The sequence below is a fragment of the Anomaloglossus baeobatrachus genome, chromosome 8, assembly GCF_048569485.1.
Source record: "Anomaloglossus baeobatrachus isolate aAnoBae1 chromosome 8, aAnoBae1.hap1, whole genome shotgun sequence".
Classification (NCBI taxonomy): Eukaryota; Metazoa; Chordata; class Amphibia; order Anura; family Aromobatidae; genus Anomaloglossus; species Anomaloglossus baeobatrachus.
In genome coordinates, this window is record NC_134360.1 from 117,373,329 (window position 1) to 117,393,213 (window position 19,885).

General features: G+C 45.1%; 1 protein-coding gene across 4 annotated transcripts in view; it reads right to left on the reverse strand.

Annotated features, from left to right (window-relative positions):
* The window catches only part of UCHL5 (ubiquitin C-terminal hydrolase L5), a 578,874-nt gene that overhangs the window by 309,620 nt on the left and 249,369 nt on the right, over positions 1-19,885 (reverse strand). For all 4 annotated transcript variants that reach the window (XM_075321965.1, XM_075321962.1, XM_075321964.1 and 1 more), the window contains one exon: positions 12,442-12,503. In XM_075321965.1, coding sequence (XP_075178080.1) covers positions 12,442-12,503 — 62 coding nt within the window. The remainder of the gene's footprint in view (positions 1-12,441; positions 12,504-19,885) is intronic.

Consider the following 19,885-nt stretch of genomic DNA (forward strand, 5'->3'; position numbering starts at 1 on the left):
AGCCCTCCTGATGAGTGTGGCAAGCCTTCTGGCGAACGTGTGTTTCCCAGGTTTTGTGAGGTGTATCCCGTCTCTTGCGAGAAGTCCATCGTAGAGGTAATTCACTCCATGGTCTAAGAATCCAAATCCTTGCTGCCTGCACCACCGTCGTAGCCAGTTGTTCAAATCTAGTATCCTATTTCATCTTCTGACACCATGGCCATCGACTGGGAGGATTGATGAGAAAACAACCTGTACGTTCCGTTCCTTTATTTTCTTCCCCAGAATTTCAAAGTCTTCACAAATAGTTGGCAGATCATTTCTTGCCGTGTCGTTTGTTCCTACATGTATCAATAGGAACGGGTATTCGTCCTTGGATCCGAGGATAGTTGGTATCCTGTTGGCCACATCCTTGATTTTTGCTCCAGGGAGGCAGCATACTTCTCGTGCGGTTATGTCCGGCCTGCAGATAGTTGCCTCCGTGCCTCTTAGTAGTGAGTCGCCCATAACTACCACTCTTCTTTTCTTTCTGGACGCACTGCTTGTTGCTCCTGAGTGCTTTTGAGTGTCTTTTGTTTCTGCTTTTGTTGACAAAGTAACTTCTTTTGATGATACTGTGTCTTCTCCTGTAGAGACGGTATCATCCTGAGCTGTGCCATTTTCGTTCTCCAGCATGAGGGCTTCATATTGGTTGCTAAGCTGTGTGGGTGGTGCCTACCACTTGATCCGCTGGCTTCTTTTGGTTACATGTGTCCACTTTTCAGCCTCTGTATGTGTTCTGAAGCTTTTCTCACTTTCCATATCCTGAATTGTTGCTTCTGCCTCGTCCAAGAAGTCCTCATGTTCTTTAATTAGCTTCAAAGTTGCTATTCTTTCTTCCAGTCCCCGCACCTTTTCCTCTAAGAGGGCAACAAGTTTGCACTTTTGACAGGTGAAGTTGAATTTCTTGTGCGGCAGATCCGTAAACATGTAGCATGTGTTGCAGGTGACCATGCGGATTTTCTTCTCTTCCATAATGCTGATGTAGCGTATGAAAGGCGAAAGGTTTTGCGATGTCCTCAAACAGCGAGACCCGGCAAGTCCCAGCAATCGATCAGCTTACGGCGACTCTTCTCTTCTTAAACAGCTACAGTTATCACCACTATGAGATTGTGTTAAAACTATGCCACACTTATCTTCAGTCGCCTCCCTTTACTTCAGTACCTCGCACTCTCAGCACCTCGCTAGCTCTGGCTGGTTTATATAGTTCTACAAGGACTACTAGAAGCTGCTAGAAGCTTCTAGAAACAGGTGTGGCTAATACTACTGACTAAATCACTAGACACACTTTTTTTTTTTTTTTTTTTTTTGCTTTTTCACAGTACCCCAGACAAACACAGACAACAAATCCCTAATGAAATTAAACAGTTACAGTTATCACCACTATGAGATTGTGTTAAAACTATGCCACACTTATCTTCAGTCGCCTCCCTTTACTTCAGTACCTCGCACTCTCTTACTCGTATTTAATTTCAAATAAAGGATTGGTCTCTGTGTTGTGTGTCTATTTTTACTTATAGGATTAGTGATGAGGGGGGTCTCATAGACCCCTACCCATCACTAATTCTGGGCTTGATGACAGTTGTGCACAGTCATTAACCCCTTATTACCCCGATTGCCACTGCATCAGGGCAATCTGGAAGAGCCGGGTAAAGTGCCGGGATTGTCGCATCTAATGGATGCGACAATCCTGGGGCAGCTGCAGACTACGTTTTTAGGCTGGGAGCTACCAATACCCATGGGTCTCCCCAACCTAAGAATACCAGCAACCAATTTTCGGGCTTTATCATGGGGAGGACCTCATGCTGTTTTTTTTTTCTTTTTTTTTTTATTTAAATAAATTTAAAAAAAAAAATGTCGCATGCGGTTCCTCCTATTTTGATACACAGCCAAGATGAGTGCACGGCTGGGGGCTATAGCCGTATGCATTATCTGTGCTGGGTATCAATACGGGGGTACCCTACGCCAAATAAATATTTGTACTGTACGATCTAGACCCACAGACCGCACGTGTGATTGATTGCAGTCAGACGCTGTCACAAAGGCTGTGAACGTGTCTGACTAAAACCAATCACATACAGCAGGACGGCCGGTGGGTGGGGAAAGCAATGCATATGCAAAAAAAGTAATGAGTTGCCCCTGAAGTGAATGGGCTGCAGTGTAAAGCAATGTCAGAGCCTCAGTAAGTATGAAGCACTTAATTTTTTTTTTTTTTTTTTATTTAATTTCCCCGATTATCCAGATCAACACTCAGAATCCCGGGCTCGAATCCAGCACTCTGGTAAGTTTAAAACTGCGCAGATGCGGACTTCTACAGTCTGGGTCTGCCCATCACTAGTTATGAAGGAATTGTTTGTTTTTTTTTTCTTTAAACATTTCAAAACATAATCCGGATTTAAACAATAGGGTATGTTCACACATGAAGTTATTGGTGCATTTTTTAACATGGTTTAGCTTTGATTTTATGTAAATCAATGCTAATAAAACACTACGTTCACAGTAATGGAAAGAAGGGAAAAAGATCTTCTAAGATAAAATCATCCAAACTTTATTTTTGAATATTAAAAAAGTTCCATCCGTGAAACCAAAAGAGGTCTTAATCCATGGAAACTTAACGCGTTTCGGACTTCCACATTAAAACAAAAAAAAAAGAGTCCTTAATCATAAGTAATCCATGTATACCATACGGCTACTAAAATAGACTAGTTCACTAGGTGGACACAAAGGAAAGACTGGCTATCCCTAATTGCACATATCTGTCAATGGGTGTTATCCAACACACATAATTACAAGCAAGAAATTGACCAGGTAACATGCCATAGTAAACCAAAATTACATGCATGCATATCAAAATGAACATACACACCCTTAATGTTGGTAAAAGTATTCCAACAGACCTTAATGTTTTAAAAAAATATATAAATAAAAAAAAAATAAATTATATTATATATATACACACACACACACATTCTGATATAGAAGACTGCCCATATATGAGTATATAAACGTATAGGCAGAAATGTATAGAAAGACATATGTATATGAAGAAAAAAACCTCCGATTGTAAATATGCAATATTCAAAACCATCCGGGGATCATACAAAAATGCTCATCCAAAAGGAGAGAATGTCCGGCCAGAAAAAATGTGTATGTCCAGATATACATACATGCATGTTCATTTATATAAATGCCTACGTGAAAAAAAAAAAGTCTTTTCTTTTACCGAAATAAATACCGGCATTATGTTCACATTATAGCGCGCTAATTTATTGATTATATATTCATACATAACTTGAATTGAAAAATTCCACTAAACTGAGTATAAGGCAATAGACATCACACCGAATGTCCTCAGCAGATGAAAATACGGGATGATGGAATATAAAAAAATAATAATCTAGATGTATCAAAAAATATAACGCAAATCAGAGCGGTAATTAAAACCGCCAGGGTATCTTGAATCCAACCGCAGGATCCATTTAGCCTCCGCCAGTAAGGCTGTGTGCACACGTTGCGTTTTTTACCACGGAAACGCTGCGTTTTGAACCGCAGCGTTTCAGTGGCAAATTGCATGCGTTCAGCTTTCCCAGCAAAGTGTATGGGAAAGCTGAAAAATCAGTGCACACGCTGCGTTTCTTTCCGCAGCGTTTTGGATGCCAAAAATCGGTGCGGAAAGAAAAGCAGCATGTCACTTCTTTTGTGCGTTGTGGCTGCGTTCTCTCCCCCATTGAAATCAATGATGTGGGGTCAGAACGCAGCTACACCGCATGGACCTGCTTTTTTGTTGCAGTCCGCGGGCTTTGTCGGCACGCCAGAACGCAGGCATTTACCTGGAAGTGAGGTCAAGAGGTTTCCTGTTGACCTCACTTCCTGGCAAAGCCCCCGGTGTCGCCAAAGTGCCCGCCCCGACCCCCGACCCCCCTCCCGAAAATCCAACATGGCCGCGCGCACAGTAGCGCACCGGCCGCCCTGCTCCTATGTTATCTGTCGCATGTGCCTTGAGACATGCGACAGAAAAATGCACCCAGGCCCTGCCCGTTCACCCCAATTCCCCCCGGTGTCATACATACCTGTCCGGTCGCAGCGCTGATCCCCCGCGGCCCCCTCCTCCTTCACAGTGCACGCTGGCCGGTCACATGAGCAGAGCAGCTGACAGCCAGCACTGTGTTCAGAGAGCTGTGCTGCCTGCTCGGCACTCTGCAGCTGTGACCCGGGGAGAGTGGGTGCAGATTTTTGCACCCACTCTCCTCAAATGGAGGGTCTGCCCTCCTAGAAAATGGGGGATACGTTCCCTGAACGTGCCCCCATATTCTAGAAGGTCCAGAGCCGACGTGGGACATCCAAATGGATTTCTGCGGACCCATTTTTTTTATTAAATTGGAGAACAAGGGAATGATTTGGAGAGTGTTTTTTCTAATAAAAAAATTTTTGTTGTCTTTTTTTGCTTTTGTTTACTGTCAATTCGTTATGTCGGGTGTCTGATAGACGCCGTGACATCACTAATTGCTGGGCTTGATGCCAGGTGACATTACACATCTGGTATCAACCCCATTTATTACCCCGTTTGCCAACGCACCAGGGTGCGGGATGAGTTGGGGCGAAGCGCCAGGATTGGCGTATCTAATGGATGCGCCATTTCTGGGGCGGCTGTGGCCTGCTATTTTTAGGCTGGGAAGAGTCCAATAACCATGGCTCTTCCCACCCTGAGAATACCAGACCTCAGCTGTCAGCTTCACCTTGGCTGGTGATCTAATTTGGGGGGACCCCATGTTATTTTTTTTTTATTATTTTTATTTATAAATAAAAAAAAAACCTGGGGAGCCCTCCAAATTGATCACCAGACAAGATGAAGCTGCCAGCTGTGGTTTGCAGGCTACAGCTGTCTGCTTTACCCTGACTGGCTATCAAAAATAGGGGGGACCCCACGCCATTTTTTTTTTTTGTTTTTGTGATAAAAACTAGGCTAGGCACCCTTTAGTGCCACATGAAAGGTACTAAAGGTGCCAGCTTAGAATATGCAGGGGGGGTGGGACGTTGTATATATATTTGACCTCCATTGACGCTTTTTAGGCTGGATGCCCACAATCGGGGTTTGCAGCGTTTTGGGCGCAGAGTGTTTTCCCTGAGTCCATGACGCTGCGTTGTGCAGTAGAAGCACAGTGGAAGGATTTTTAGAAATCTCATGCCCACTGTGCTTCTTTTCTCTGCAGCATAAACCGACCTGTGAAGCAGCTTCCCGAGCCTCAGCATGTCAATTTATGCTGCGTAGATGAGTGTTCTCTGCAGGTAGAATAGAGCTCCACAGCAGCCTGAACCCAAATCGTGGGCATGGGCAGCTGCGTTCTCCCGTGGGAAACACTCACATCTCTGCAGGAAGGCTGACACTGTGTACTAGACGCCGTGTCGCTGGATCATGGCCACATAGCCCAACAGTGAGAATATTGTTGCTACAGCTACATTTTGGGGGAAGTAGCTGTGGATTCAAAATGATTAATATACTCCTGAATAAAATCCTTGAGGGGTGCAGATTCCAAAATGGGGTCACTTGTGGGGGTTTTCTGACGTATAGGTACCCAAGTCTTAAAAAACGCACCTAAAAAAACGCATGGAAAATGCATGAAAAACGCATGAAAAACGCATGCGTTTTCGATGCATTGTTTCTCAAAAAGCATTGTTTACAATTCTCCCCTCTGCCAGAGGGTGCGTTTTTTTCCGCGCGGAAAAAAAAGCAACGTGTGCACATACCCTAAAAGAGCCTGGAACCAATCACCTCCACGGGGGGGTCTGGGAACAGACTCCACACCCGTGATTATCAGAGATGAAAAATCTGCTGAGTGACACTCAATGTAATGTCTGGTAAGGCCAGACAGGGAACGTTTCCTAACTAATGCCACATAATTCAGAGAGGTTTTATCTTGGGCTGCTGATGGTATTCGGACATGCTCAGAAATCCTTGCCCTCAATACTCTAGAAGTGCAACCTACATAATTTTTACCGCATAATGTGCATGTGGCTACATAAACACATGTGTGGAAGCACAATTAATGAAAGATTGAATGTTGAAACACTCTCCATTGCTGTTCAAAAAGGACTTGTTATTGCGCATAAAGCGACAAAGACCGCAACGATTAGACCCACATTTATATGAGCCAGTGACATTAAGCCAGGTTTTATTAGTCTTCCTAGAAGAATACATACTAGGGGATACTAAATTTCCGATGGTACAAGCTTTTTTGGCCACAATATTAATTCCTGGATGAAGGATCGTGTTCAAAGTAGCATCCTGACATAAACCGCTGGATAATTCGCTTAATCTGAAAGAAGTCAGTACTGAACGGTGTGGAGAAGGTAACCCGATTACTAGGGGTGGTCAGTATGGAGCGATCCTTCAATAAATCAGATCTAGTTCTACTGGCTGCTATAGAAGTGGCTCTATTTAGAACACGATTAGAATATCCCCTTTCACTAAGTCTATGCTTAATGCGGGCTGCCTCATCATTATTAGACACCTCCAATGAACACGATCGTTTAGCTCGCAAAAATTCTCCCACGGGTAAATTAAGCAAAGTGTGGGGCATGTGGCAGCTACTGGCATGGAGGGAGGTGTTCCCACAAATGGGTTTCCTATACAAAGAGGAGTGAATAACGCCAGACAAAGGATCCCCAGACAACAAAATGTCCAAAAAGGGGGCTGATTCCATGTGCAAATTCATAATAAATCTCAAATTAAGAGAATTCTCATTGAAATAAATATTAAGGGCCTCCAAGGCCTGCTGGGGGGGAATCATAACCATCTGCCCTACATATCAGGATCTGGTCATCAATATATCTTGCGTACCAAAAAATTAATTCCAAAAATGGGTTGTTATCCACATAGATATATTGCTCCTCCCAGTAGGCCATGTAAATATTGGCCAAAGCACATGAAAAACTCGCCCCCATAGGGCAACCGGCTGTCTGGAGAAAAAAGACCCCATTAAACTGAAAAAAATTGTGGGTCAACAAAAGAACAGTGGTCATAAGAATAAATTCTTTAGTTACATCATCTAATGGGCTGTATTTCTCCAAGTGAAAATATAGGGCTTGAAGGGCTTCCCTGTGTGGTATACTGGGATATAACGAATTTACATCACTCGTTATCCAGAAAAGATTATCAGACCATGGTATTCTCTCCAAACACTGTAACAAACTTTTGGTGTCTCTTATATATCCTATAGTTCGCTTCATGAGAGGCTGTATATAATGATCCAACCAATCACTCAGGTTGCTAGTTAGAGACCCAGTACTGGCAACTATCGGTCTTAAAGGAGGAGGAAAAATACCCTTGTGGATCTTCGGAAGACCCTGGAATATGGGACAAACCGGAGAATCAACAAGAAGGTATTCATAAGTTTTTTTGTTCAAAACCCCCCAGGTTGCCCTATGGGGGCGAGTTGTTCATGTGCTTTGGCCAATATTTACATGGCCTACTGGGAGGAGCAATATATCTATGTGGATAACAACCCATTTTTGGAATTAATTTTTTGGTACGCAAGATATATTGATGACCAGATCCTGATATGTAGGGCAGATGGTTATGATTCCCCCCAGCAGGCCATGGAGGCCCTTAATATTTATTTCAATGAGAATTCTCTTAATTTGAGATTTATTATGAATTTGCACATGGAATCAGCCCCCTTTTTGGACATTTTGTTGTCTGGGGATCCTTTGTCTGGCGTTATTCACTCCTCTTTGTATAGGAAACCCATTTGTGGGAACACCTCCCTCCATGCCAGTAGCTGCCACATGCCCCACACTTAGCTTAATTTACCCGTGGGAGAATTTTTGCGAGCTAAACGATCGTGTTCATTGGAGGTGTCTTATAATGATGAGGCAGGCCGCATTAAGCATAGACTTAGTGAAAGGGGATATTCTAATCGTATTCTAAATAGAGCCACTTCTATAGCAGCCAGTAGAACTAGATCTGATTTATTGAAGGAACGCTCCATACTGACCACCCCTAGTAATCGGGTTACCTTCTCCACACCGTTCAGTACTGACTTCTTTCAGATTAAGCGAATTATCCAGCGGTTTATTCCCCTTTCAGGATGCTACTTTGAACACGATCCTTCATCCAGGAATTAATATTGTGGCCAAAAAATCTTGTACCATCGGAAATTTACTGGCCCCTAGTATGTATTCTTCTAGGAAGACTAATAAAACCTGGCTTAATGTCACTGGCTCATATAAATGTGGGTCTAATCGTTGCGGTCTTTGTCGCTTTATGCGCAATAACAAGTCCTTTTTGAACAGCAATGGAGAGTGTTTCAACATTCAATCTTTCATTAATTGTGCTTCCACACATGTGGTTTATGTAGCCACATGCACATTATGCGGTAAAAATTATGTAGGTTGCACTTCTAGAGTATTGAGGGCAAGGATTTCTGAGCATGTCCGAATATCATCAGCAGCCCAAGATAAAACCTCTCTGAATTATGTGGCATTAGTTAGGAAATGTTCCCTGTCTGGCCTTACCAGATATTACATTGAGTGTCACTCAGCAGATTTTTCATCTCTGATAATCACGAGTGTGGAGTCTGTTCCCAGACCCCCCCGTGGAGGTGATTGGTTTCAGGCTCTTTTACTGGCGGAGGCTAAATGGATCCTGCGGTTGGATTCAAGATACCCTGGCAGTTTTAATTACCGCTCTGATTTGCGTTATATTTTTTGATACATCTAGATTATTTTTTTTTTTTATATCCCATCATCCCGTATTTTCATCTGCTGAGGACATTCGGTGTGATGTCTATTGCCTTATACTCAGTTTAGTGGAATTTTTCAATTCAAGTTATGTATGAATATATAATCAGTAAATTAGCACGCTATAATGTGAACATAATGCCGGTATTTATTTCGGTAAAAGAAAAGAAATTTTTTTTTTCACGTAGGCATTTATATAAATGAACATGCATGTATATCTGGACATACACATTTTTTCTGGCCGGACATTCTCTCCTTTTGGATGAGCATTTTTGTATGATCCCCGGATGGTTTTGAATATTACATATTTACAATCGGAGTTTTTTTTCTTCATATACATATGTCTTTCTATACATTTCTGCCTATACGTTTATATACTCATATATGGGCAGTCTTCTATATCAGAATGTATGTACATATATATATGTATGTACATACACATATACATATACATACATACATATATTTTTTTTTTTTATTTATATATTATTTTAAAACATTAAGATCTGTTGGAATACTTTTACAACATTAAGGGTGTGTGTATGTTCATTTTGATATGCATGCATGTAATTTTGGTTTACTATGGCATGTTACCTGGTCAATTTCTTGCTTGTAATTATGAGTGTTGGATAACACCCATTGACAGATAAGTGCAATTAGGGATAGCCAGTCTTTCCTTTGTGTCCACCTAGTGAACTAGTTTATTTTAGTAGCCGTATGGTATACATGGATTACTTATGATTAAGGACTCTTTTTTGTTTTAATGTGGAAGTCCGAAACGCGTTAAGTTTCCATGGATTAACACCTCTTTCGGTTTCACGGATGGAACTTTTTTAATATTCAAAAATAAAGTTTGGATGATTTTATCTTAGAAGAGGTTGTGCCGGATCTTTTTCCCTTCTTTCCATTACTTCTAACCGGCTGGGACTTACCGGTAGATTCCAGGCACCCGCAAGGACCAGCAGCCCGGGCAGCAGGTGAGCTGAAGAAATCTCTCGCTTACTACGTTCACAGTCCCTGCAAAGTATGATTTTCCAGCAATCTCATGCGCGCACACACACAAAACCCCTGCGTTTTTCCCTGACTATTTTGTCAACCTCCTTGGGTTTTGCTGCATTATTGAAAAAATGATCATGTCAATCCTTTTCAGCGCTTATTTTTGTATGGTTTTTCACCCTACAAGTGGTGATGGGTAGACTCGAAGATACCCAGAATTGATCCAGGGTATCTGGCCGGATGTTGGTCCCCACATAAGTCTATGGAGACCAGAATACGGCACTTAAAAATGGTGGTATAGGAAGGATAGGGAGATTGAAGCAAGCGCATTATAACTTATTGAGTCTCCGGCTCGGCTGTAACTCCTGGCCACTCATTCTACTTCTGGGGCCACTCATTAGCCTCATACATATGCAGTGTTTCCCTCAAACACCAGCAATCCTGGCAACTGTGATTGGTTGCAGTCAGACGCGCCCCCAACCTTTGTGATAGCGTCTGACTGCTTAAAATCACAGACCTTGTGTGTGGGTCCCTATCGTGGTATAAAAATAAACTGGAGAAGGCTCCTCCATATTAGGCTACCCAGCACAGAAAGCATATGGCTACAAGCTTCAGCACCAAGCTGTGTGCTTATCTGGGCTGTGCATCTAAATAAGAGGAACCGCATGTGACTTTTTATTTAAATAATTAAAAAAAAAAACAGTCATGATAAAGCCCAACTGATGGGGGCTGGTATTCTCAGGCTGGAGAGACCCATGCTTATTGGGGTCCCCCAAGCCTATAAATAGAAGCCTTCAGCTGTCCAGGATTGCCGCATCCATCAGATGAGACAATCCAAGAACTTTACCTGTCACTTCAATTTTCCAGATGCGGTGGCAATTGGGGTAGTAAGGGGTTAATGTCAGTTCACAGCTTCCACTAAGCCCTAGATTAATAATGGGGATGGGTCTATGAGACCACCCCATTACTAATTTAAGTGAAAAGAAATAAAAAACACACCACAAAAAATCCTTTTTTGAAATAAAAGACAAAAAAGCACCCCCTTTCATCCCCTTATTAACCCCAAACACCCAGGTCAGTCATAATCAACATGAGGTCCCACGACTATCCTAGCACTGCTACATCTGAGGTGACAGTGAGCGGCTATAGAAAATGACCGCCCGCTGTGAACTTCAAGCAGAGAGTAACAGTCACCGTGATTATGTCAGTCAGGTTAGTTCGGTCACAGCTATAGGTTTGCACGGTCCTGCCCCTGTGACCACAGGTAACTTGACCTCAGGTAGAGGACCGTGGGTACCTCTACCTATGACTACAAGTAACGTGAATGACGTTAACGCTGAGGCTCAGTCTCTGCCTGCAGTTACAGCGGGCGGTCATGTTCTACGGCCACTCGCTGTCACTTCCGATGTAGTAGACCAAGAATAATTCTGGGACCTCATGTGGATTACGTCGAACCTTCAGAGGTATTTTGGGGGTTAATAAAGGGGTGAAAAAGGGTGCTTTTTTTGTATATTAATCCAAATAAAAGGATTTTTTTGGTGTTTGCGTTTTATTTAATTTCTTTTCACTTACAGATCACTAATGGGGGGAGGCGCATAGACCCTCCCCATTACTAATATAGGGCTTAGTGGCAGGTGTGAGCTGACATTAACCCCTTATTACACCGGTTGCCACTTCACCAGGGCAATAAGGAATAGCCGGGTAAAGTTCTGGGATTGTCGCAGCTAATAGATGAGGCAAGAGTGCAGCTACAGGCTGCTTACTTAGGCTGGGGGGCCCCAATAAGCATTGGACCCTCCAGCCTGAGAATACCAGCCTCCAGCTGTCAGGCATCAAAATTGGAGAGAGTGGGAAGGGGGGGGGGGACTGCACACCAGATTTTTTAAATTATATGTTTAAATATTTAAAAAAAAAAATAGCCGCAAGTGGTTGATTTTATTGTGGTACATAGCCAAAATAAGCGCATGGCTGGGGCTGCAACATGTAGCCTTATGCTTTATCTGTGCTGGTTAACATGATATGGGGGGACCCTACGGCAATTTTATTTATTTTTATACCACGATATAGACGCACATAGGGCCTGTGATTGGAAGCTGTCACACATGCTGCCACTCAAGATGGGGGCGATGTCTGATTGCAACCAAATCACAGATGGCGGTGGAAGCAGTGAATATGTATGAGGCTAATGAGCGGCTCCGGATGTAGACTGAGCAGCAAAAAACGCAGAAAACCATCAGGAGACTTCCTGCCACAAGATAAAGTTTTGCTGCAGAGATAAAAAAATAAAACAAAAAAAAAAACCTCAGCAAAAAAACGCACTTTGTGAACATAGTTAGGTCAGTTACTAAATTCCCAGTAAAGGTAATCTGTCAGCAGGTAGTGATCAATATCACCGAACATCACAGCCGCACCAGAGAGAAGCTCCAGCCACCACAGTAGAGGTGAGTTAATTGTTTGACCAAATATATTATGTTAATTTTCAAGCTGATAATTTTTTGCAGCCCCCGAAGGCCAGTGGAAATTTCTAAATGGCCCCCAACAGAAAAAAGGTTCCCACCCCTGATCTAGAGAGACACGGCCTCAATCAATACACTTGCATTACTGTGACAAAATAGAAAACCTGTAGCTCTTGGAAGAAAGTTTACTCAAACAAAATATATAAATCTTCATTTTAAATCAAAGACATACCTTGCAAAGCTGTTGTGCACTTGACGAATTACTTCAGAGTTGCTTAAGGCCAATCCCTTCATCTAAAAAGCAAAAATGGCTATATGAAATAAAAAAAGGTCACTAGTGGGTCTACAAGAGCAAAACAAAATTCAAACAAACACGTATTTAAAAGGAAAGGGGAAAAAAAAAAAAAAGTGCTCTTTGAGCATGCACAGAAGGAAGTTCTGACCCTCTGTCTTGCTGTTTAGGAAGATGCACTCACAATGGATATCCTGATCCAGTACTCAAGATAAAAAGGAATGCCGAGGTAAGACTGGTGTTTAGTCTTTCTGATCCAATACTGGAGATAACAGGAGTGCTGAGGCAAGAAGAGGCTGCTGACACTGCTGCCCACCATCTTTATGATCTAATACTGGAGATACCAGGGGGGCAACAGTGTGAGCAGCCTCTTAACACAGTACACCATCTTTATTATCTAATACTGGAGATCGCAGAAGTGCCAAGATAAAAAAAGGCTGGTCACATTGCTGCCCACTGTCTTTAAAATTTAATTTTTGAAATAGTGTAGAGGTAAAAAAAATAACAAAAGGTTACTGACACTGCTGTCAACCATCTTTCTGATCTAACACTGGACATAGGAGTGCAGAGCTAAGAAGAGGTCACTTACTGATGTACACCAGATCAATCTGATCTAACACTCGAGATAACAGGCGTGCAGAGCTAAGAAGAGGCCACTCACTGCTGTACACCAGATTATGATCCAACACTCAAGATAGGCATGCTGCTGTAGAAAATGTTTCTGAGTATCAAGAGGCTGCTGTAAACCTGACATTACATGGTTCAAGCCACCTCCAGTCCAGGTAAGGCTGCTTTCACACATCAGTTTTTTTACAATCAGGCACAATCCGGTTTGTGCCTAATGCAACGGATCCGTCTCGGATTGTGTAAAAACTGATGTGACGGATCCGGTAAAAAACTGATCCGTTTTTTTTGTCTTTTTTATTAAAGGCAGAGAGAGAGAGAGACCCCATCATCACCGCACATACACCGGCACTCCCGCACCCATCATCACTGCACACATCGGCACTCCCGCACGCATCATCCCCGCACATACACCGGAACTCCCGCACCCCCATCATCACTGCACATACACCGGCACTCCTGCACACATCACCGCACATACACCGACACTCCCGCACGCATCATCTCCGCAACCATCATCCCAGCACATACAGCGGCACTCCCGCACGCATCATCCCCACACATACACCGCCACTCCCGCACGCATCATCCCCGCACATACACCGGCACTCCCGCAAGCACCATCTAAGCACATACACCGGCATTACCTCAGTGACATCCTCGCTGACAGCGCAGCTCACTTCAGTTGCTGCGTAGAGCTCCCGGCGGCGGTGTTCTACGGCCGCTCCTGTCAGCTTCATGTAGCAGAGCTGAGAGCGTCGCGGGACCTCTGTGCATTATGTCGGACCTGAAGGGGTGTTTGTGGATTTTAATAAAATGGTGAAAGAGCGTGTTTTTTTGTCTTTTATTCCAAATAAAGTATTTTTTTGATGTGTGTGTTTATTTACTTTCACTTACAGGTTAATCATTGGGGGTGTCTCATAGACGCCTGCCATGATTAACCCCTTATTACCCCGATTGCCACTGCACCAGGGCAATTCGGGATGAGCCAGGTAAAGTCCCGGGACTGTCGCTTCTAATGGATGCGGTATTTCCGGGCGGCTGCTGGCTGATATTGTTAGGCTGGGGGGCTCCCCATAACATGGGGCTCCCTATCCTGAGAATACCAGCCTCCAGCCGTGTGGCTTTATCTTGGCTGGTATCAAAATTGGGGGGGGGGGACCGCACGTCATTTTTTTAAATTATTTATTTATTTTACTGCAACATATAGACCCGCCCACCAGCAGCTGTGATTGGTTGCAGTGAGACAGCTGTCACTCAGCGTGGAAGCGTGTCTGACGCCAACCAATCATAGGCGCCAGTGGGCGGGGAAAGCAGGGAATACGAGATTGAATAATGGCGGCCGTCATTTTCAAATCAGGAGAAGCTGCCAGAGCAGTGGGACAGCCGTGCAGCGCCGCGACCATTATCAGTGAGTGGGTGAGAGTGAATGAGCGAGTGTGAGAGACACAGACGCAGAGACACAGACGCAGAGACAGAGACACAGACGCAGAGACACAGACGCAGAGACACAGACGCAGAGACACAGACGCAGATGCAGAGACAGTGAGGCAGACGCAGAGACAGAGACACAGACGCAGAGACAGAGACACAGACGCAGAGACACAGACGCAGAGACGCAGACGTATAGACACAGACGTATAGACACAGGCGCAGAGACACAGACGAAGACAGAAACACAGACGCAGAGAAACAGACGCAAAGACACAGACGCAGAGACACAGACGCAGAGACACAAACGCAGAGACACAGACGCAGAGACAGAAACACAGACGCAGAGACACAGACGCAGAGACACAGACGCAGAGACACAGACGCAGAGACACAGACGCAGAGACACAGACGCAGAGACACAGACGCAGATGCAGAGACAGTGAGAGACACAGACGCAGATGCAGAGACACAGAGACACAGACGCAGAGACAGACGCAGAGACAGAGACACAGACGCAGAGACACAGACGCAGAGACAGACACAGACGCAGAGACAGACACAGACGCAGAGACAGACACAGACACAGACGCAGAGACAGATTGAGAGACAGACGCAGAGACAGACGCAGAGACAGAGACACAGACGCAAAGACAGAGACACAGACGCAGACACACAGACGCAGAGACAGACACAGAGATAGACCCAGAGACAGAGACACAGACGCAGAGACAGAGACAGACGCAGAGACAGAGACAGACGCAGAGACACAGACAGACGCAGAGACAGAGACAGACAGAGACGCAGACGCAGAGACAGACAGACGCAGAGACAGACAGACGCAGAGACACAGACGCAGAGACACAGACGCAGAGACAGACGCAGAGACACAGACGCAGAGACAGAGACGCAGAGACAGAGACACAGACGCAGAGACAGAGACACAGACGCAGAGACAGAGACACAGACGCAGAGACAGAGACGCAGACGCAGAGACACAGACGCAGAGACACAGACGCAGAGACACAGACGCAGAGACACAGACGCAGAGACACAGACGCAGAGACACAGACGCAGAGACAGAGACACAGACGCAGAGACACAGACGCAGAGTCAGAAACACAGACGCAGAGACAGAGACACAGACGCAGAGACAGAGACACAGATGCAGAGACGCAGAGACAGAGACACAGACGCAGAGACAGACGCAGAGACAGAGACACAGACGCAGAGACAGACACAGACGCAGAGACAGAGACACAGACGCAGAGACACAGACGCAGAGTCAGAAACACAGATGCAGAGACAGAGACACAGACGCAGAGACAGACGCAGAGACAGAGACACAGACGCAGAGACACAGACGCAGAGACCTAAACAGACGCAGAGAGAGAGACACAGACGAAGAGACAGAGACGCAGAGACAGAGACGCAGAGACAGAGACGCAGAGTCAGAAACACAGACGCAGAGACAGAGACACAGATGCAGAGACACAGACGCAGACGCAGAGACAGAGACACAGACGCAGAGACAGACGCAGAGACACAGACGCAGAGACAGAGACACAGACGCAGAGACAGAGACGCAGAGACAGAGACGCAGAGACAGAGACACAGACGCAGAGACAGAGACACAGACGCAGAGACACAGACGCAGAGACAGACGCAGAGACAGAGACGCAGAGACAGAGACGCAGAGACAGACACAGACGCAGAGACAAACGCACAGAGACGCAGAGACAGACGCAGAGACAGACGCAGAGACAGACGCAGAGACAGACGCAGAGACAGACGCAGAGACAGACGCAGAGACAGACGCAGAGACAGACGCAGAGACAGACACAGACAGACACAGAGACAGACACAGAGACAGACACAGAGACAGACACAGAGACGCAGACGCAGAGACAGACACAGACGCAGAGACACAGACGCAGAGACACAGACGCAGAGACACAGACGCAGAGACACAGACGCAGAGACACAGACGCAGAGACAGACACAGACGCAGAGACAGACACAGACGCAGAGACAGACACAGACGCAGAGACAGACACAGACGCAGAGACACAGACGCAGAGACACAGACGCAGAGACACAGACGCAGAGACACAGACGCAGATGCAGAGACAGTGAGAGACACAGACGCAGATGCAGAGACAGTGAGAGACACAGACGCAGAGACACAGACGCAGAGACGCAGAGACACAGACGCACAGACACAGACGCATAGACACAGAGACAGACACAGACACAGAGACAGACACAGACACAGAGACAGACACAGAGACAGACACAGAGACAGACACAGAGACAGACACAGAGACAGACACAGAGACAGACACAGAGACAGACACAGAGACAGACACAGAGACAGACACAGAGACAGACACAGACACAGAGACAGACACAGAGACAGAGACAGACACAGAGACAGACACAGAGACAGACACAGAGACAGACACAGAGACAGACACAGAGACAGACACAGAGACAGACACAGAGACAGACACAGAGACAGACACAGAGACAGACACAGAGACAGACACAGAGACAGAGAGAGTATGAGTGAGTGATTGATTTTCTGACAAGCAATGAATTTATATCACTTCTGGGCATGCTCAGAAGTAAAAACCGGCTCCGGTACATGCTTCCGGCGTTTGATTTGGGGCGCATAGACTTTCATTATGCACCATGCCGCATGGCGCCGCACCCGGCGCTATGCGGTTTTTTGCCGCTGGATTTAACGTTCCTCTCTGCGTCTTGTGCGGCCGCCGGAGTGACGATTTTTGCCGCAATCAGCAAAAAACGGAACAAATGCAAGTACATGTGGCACAATCCGGCGCTAATAAAAAGTCTATGAGGAAAAACCGCACCCGGCGGTAAAAAAAAAACGGATGCGTTTTTCCCGCAAATTGCCGGATTGTGCCACACAGCAAAAAACTGATGTGTGAAAGCAGCTTAAGATTTTTTCTTATATTTCTGGAGAACCCTTTTAAAGGTACTGTATCGTCTAATTTTTTTTTTTTGTAGGCCAAATCAGCAAACAATATTATAATTGTGTAACAACTATTTTCTTAATGTGATTCAACTTTTAAATATATATAATAAAACTTTTATATAAAAAATACTTAGAATTACCAGTAGGGGGAGCATCTTCCTGTGTACACATCAAAAAGCTATAGTAATCCTTAGCAGAATTACGATAGCTGCAAATTTGGGCAGTCACTAGATGACATGCCTATTTTCCTCCCCTTTTGGGTGTTACACTGCATCCAAAAGGAGAGGAGGGGTATTTCATAGTAATGTGTCGCCATATACATGTATACATATATACATATATACACACACACACACACGTACTATTCCTCATATATACACTGACTGTTACACATATGCTATATAGACTGACTGTTCTGAGCCCACACATAAATATACACTGACTGTACATATATATACAGACTGCGGTCATTGAATCCTCCCGGTACCGTCACCGCTGCTTCAATCTCCCGTGCGGCGCCATGTCCGCTCCCGTGCAGGAGATGGAAGCAGCTGCGAAATCAAAAGTGAACAATAGAAAAAAAAAGAAGACATACTCACCTGTCTACAGACTCCCGGTGCCATGTCCGCTTCCAGCTCCTCTTCCGGTACCGCCGCTCCCAGGCACGTCCGATGGCTGCAGGACCTGGCGGTGGATCACCTGATGCGGTCACCTAACGCATCAGCTGATCGTAAGTCTTGCGGTGACGCCGGCTATCTGCTGATGCCGTCAGGACACAGCTCCACTGATTACCGGAAGCTCCTGCAGCGGGCGGACAGGAGTCAGCACGTACGTGTGTAGGTTTTTTTTTTTGTACTGATATACATCAGCTGATTATATAAAAGCCGTTTATACAATCAGCTGATGTGTGATGTGATTCAGGCCCTTGAACCTGACACTTCATCTGATTGCTTTGCCTTCCAGAAAACCGATCAGATGATATTGGATCCGGATTGGACGGCGCGGGACCCTTGACCCAGGATTACTGCGGAGGGGGTTCTTTATTTCAATAAAGATGGAGTCACTAATTGTGATGTGTTTTATTTCTAATAAAAATATTTTTCTGTGTGTTGTGTTTTTTTTTATCTTTACTAGAAATTCAGGGTGGCCGTGTCTAATATTGGCGTGACACCATGAATTTCGGGCTTAGGGCCAGCTGATAATATACAGCTAGCCCTAACCCCATTATTACCCAGCGAGCCACCCGGCATCAGGGCAGCTGGAAGAGTTGGATACAGCGCCAGAAGATGGCGCTTGTATGAAAGCGCCATTTTCTGGGGTGACTGCTGACTGCAATTCGCAGCAGGGGTGCCCAGAAAGCTTGGGCACTCTGCACTGCGTATTCCAATCCCCAGCTGCCTAGTTGTACCTGGCTGTACACAAAAATGGGGCGAAGCCCATGTCTTTTTTTTTTTTTTCTTTTTAATTATTTCATGAAATTCGTTAAATAATAAAAAAAAAGGGCTTCCCTATATTTTTGGTTCCCAGCCGGGTACAAATAGGCAGCTGGGGGTTGGGGGCAGTCCGTAGCTGCCTGCTGTACCTGGCTAGCATACAAAAATATGGTGAAGCCCACGTAATTTTTTTTGTGTCCAGCAAGGTACAACAAGGCAGCTGGGGATTGGAATCCGCAGGACAGGTTGGCCTGAGCTTTTTGGGCCCCTCTGCTGTGAATTGTAGTCCGCAGCCGCCCCAGAAAATGGCGCTTTCATAGAAGCGCCATTATCTGGCGCTGTATCCAACTCTTCCAACAGCCCTGATGCCGGGTGGCTTGCTGGGTAATAAAGGGTTAATACTAGCTTTGTTTTACTAGCTAGTATTAAGCCAGAGATTCTTAATGTTAGGCAAGCTTGACCCGGCCATTAAGAATCTCCAATAAAGAATTAAAAAAATAAAAAAAAAAGACACCACACACAGAAAAAAATAAATACTTTAATAGAAATAAATACACAGACCCACTTAGAGACTCCATGTTTATTACTCCCTCTCACCCCACCACGATCCTGGTCTTCTGTCTTCTTTCTCCTTCAACCCATGCAGCTCTGCTACATCAGACAGCACTGCATGGGCGGAAGATGCTGCTGCTCCCGTGCAGTCTAATCACTCAGTGAGTGAGCAGAGGCTGCGGGTTGTAAGCAGTAACGTCACCGCTGCCACCGTTGAAATAGTAATCTGACAGGCGGGTTACTATAGCAACGGTGATCTCCGATCACCTGATTCCCGGTGCCGCTATTCACCGGCTGTGGCATCCAGTCCTTGCATGTGGGCTGATTCTGTAAACCGACATGA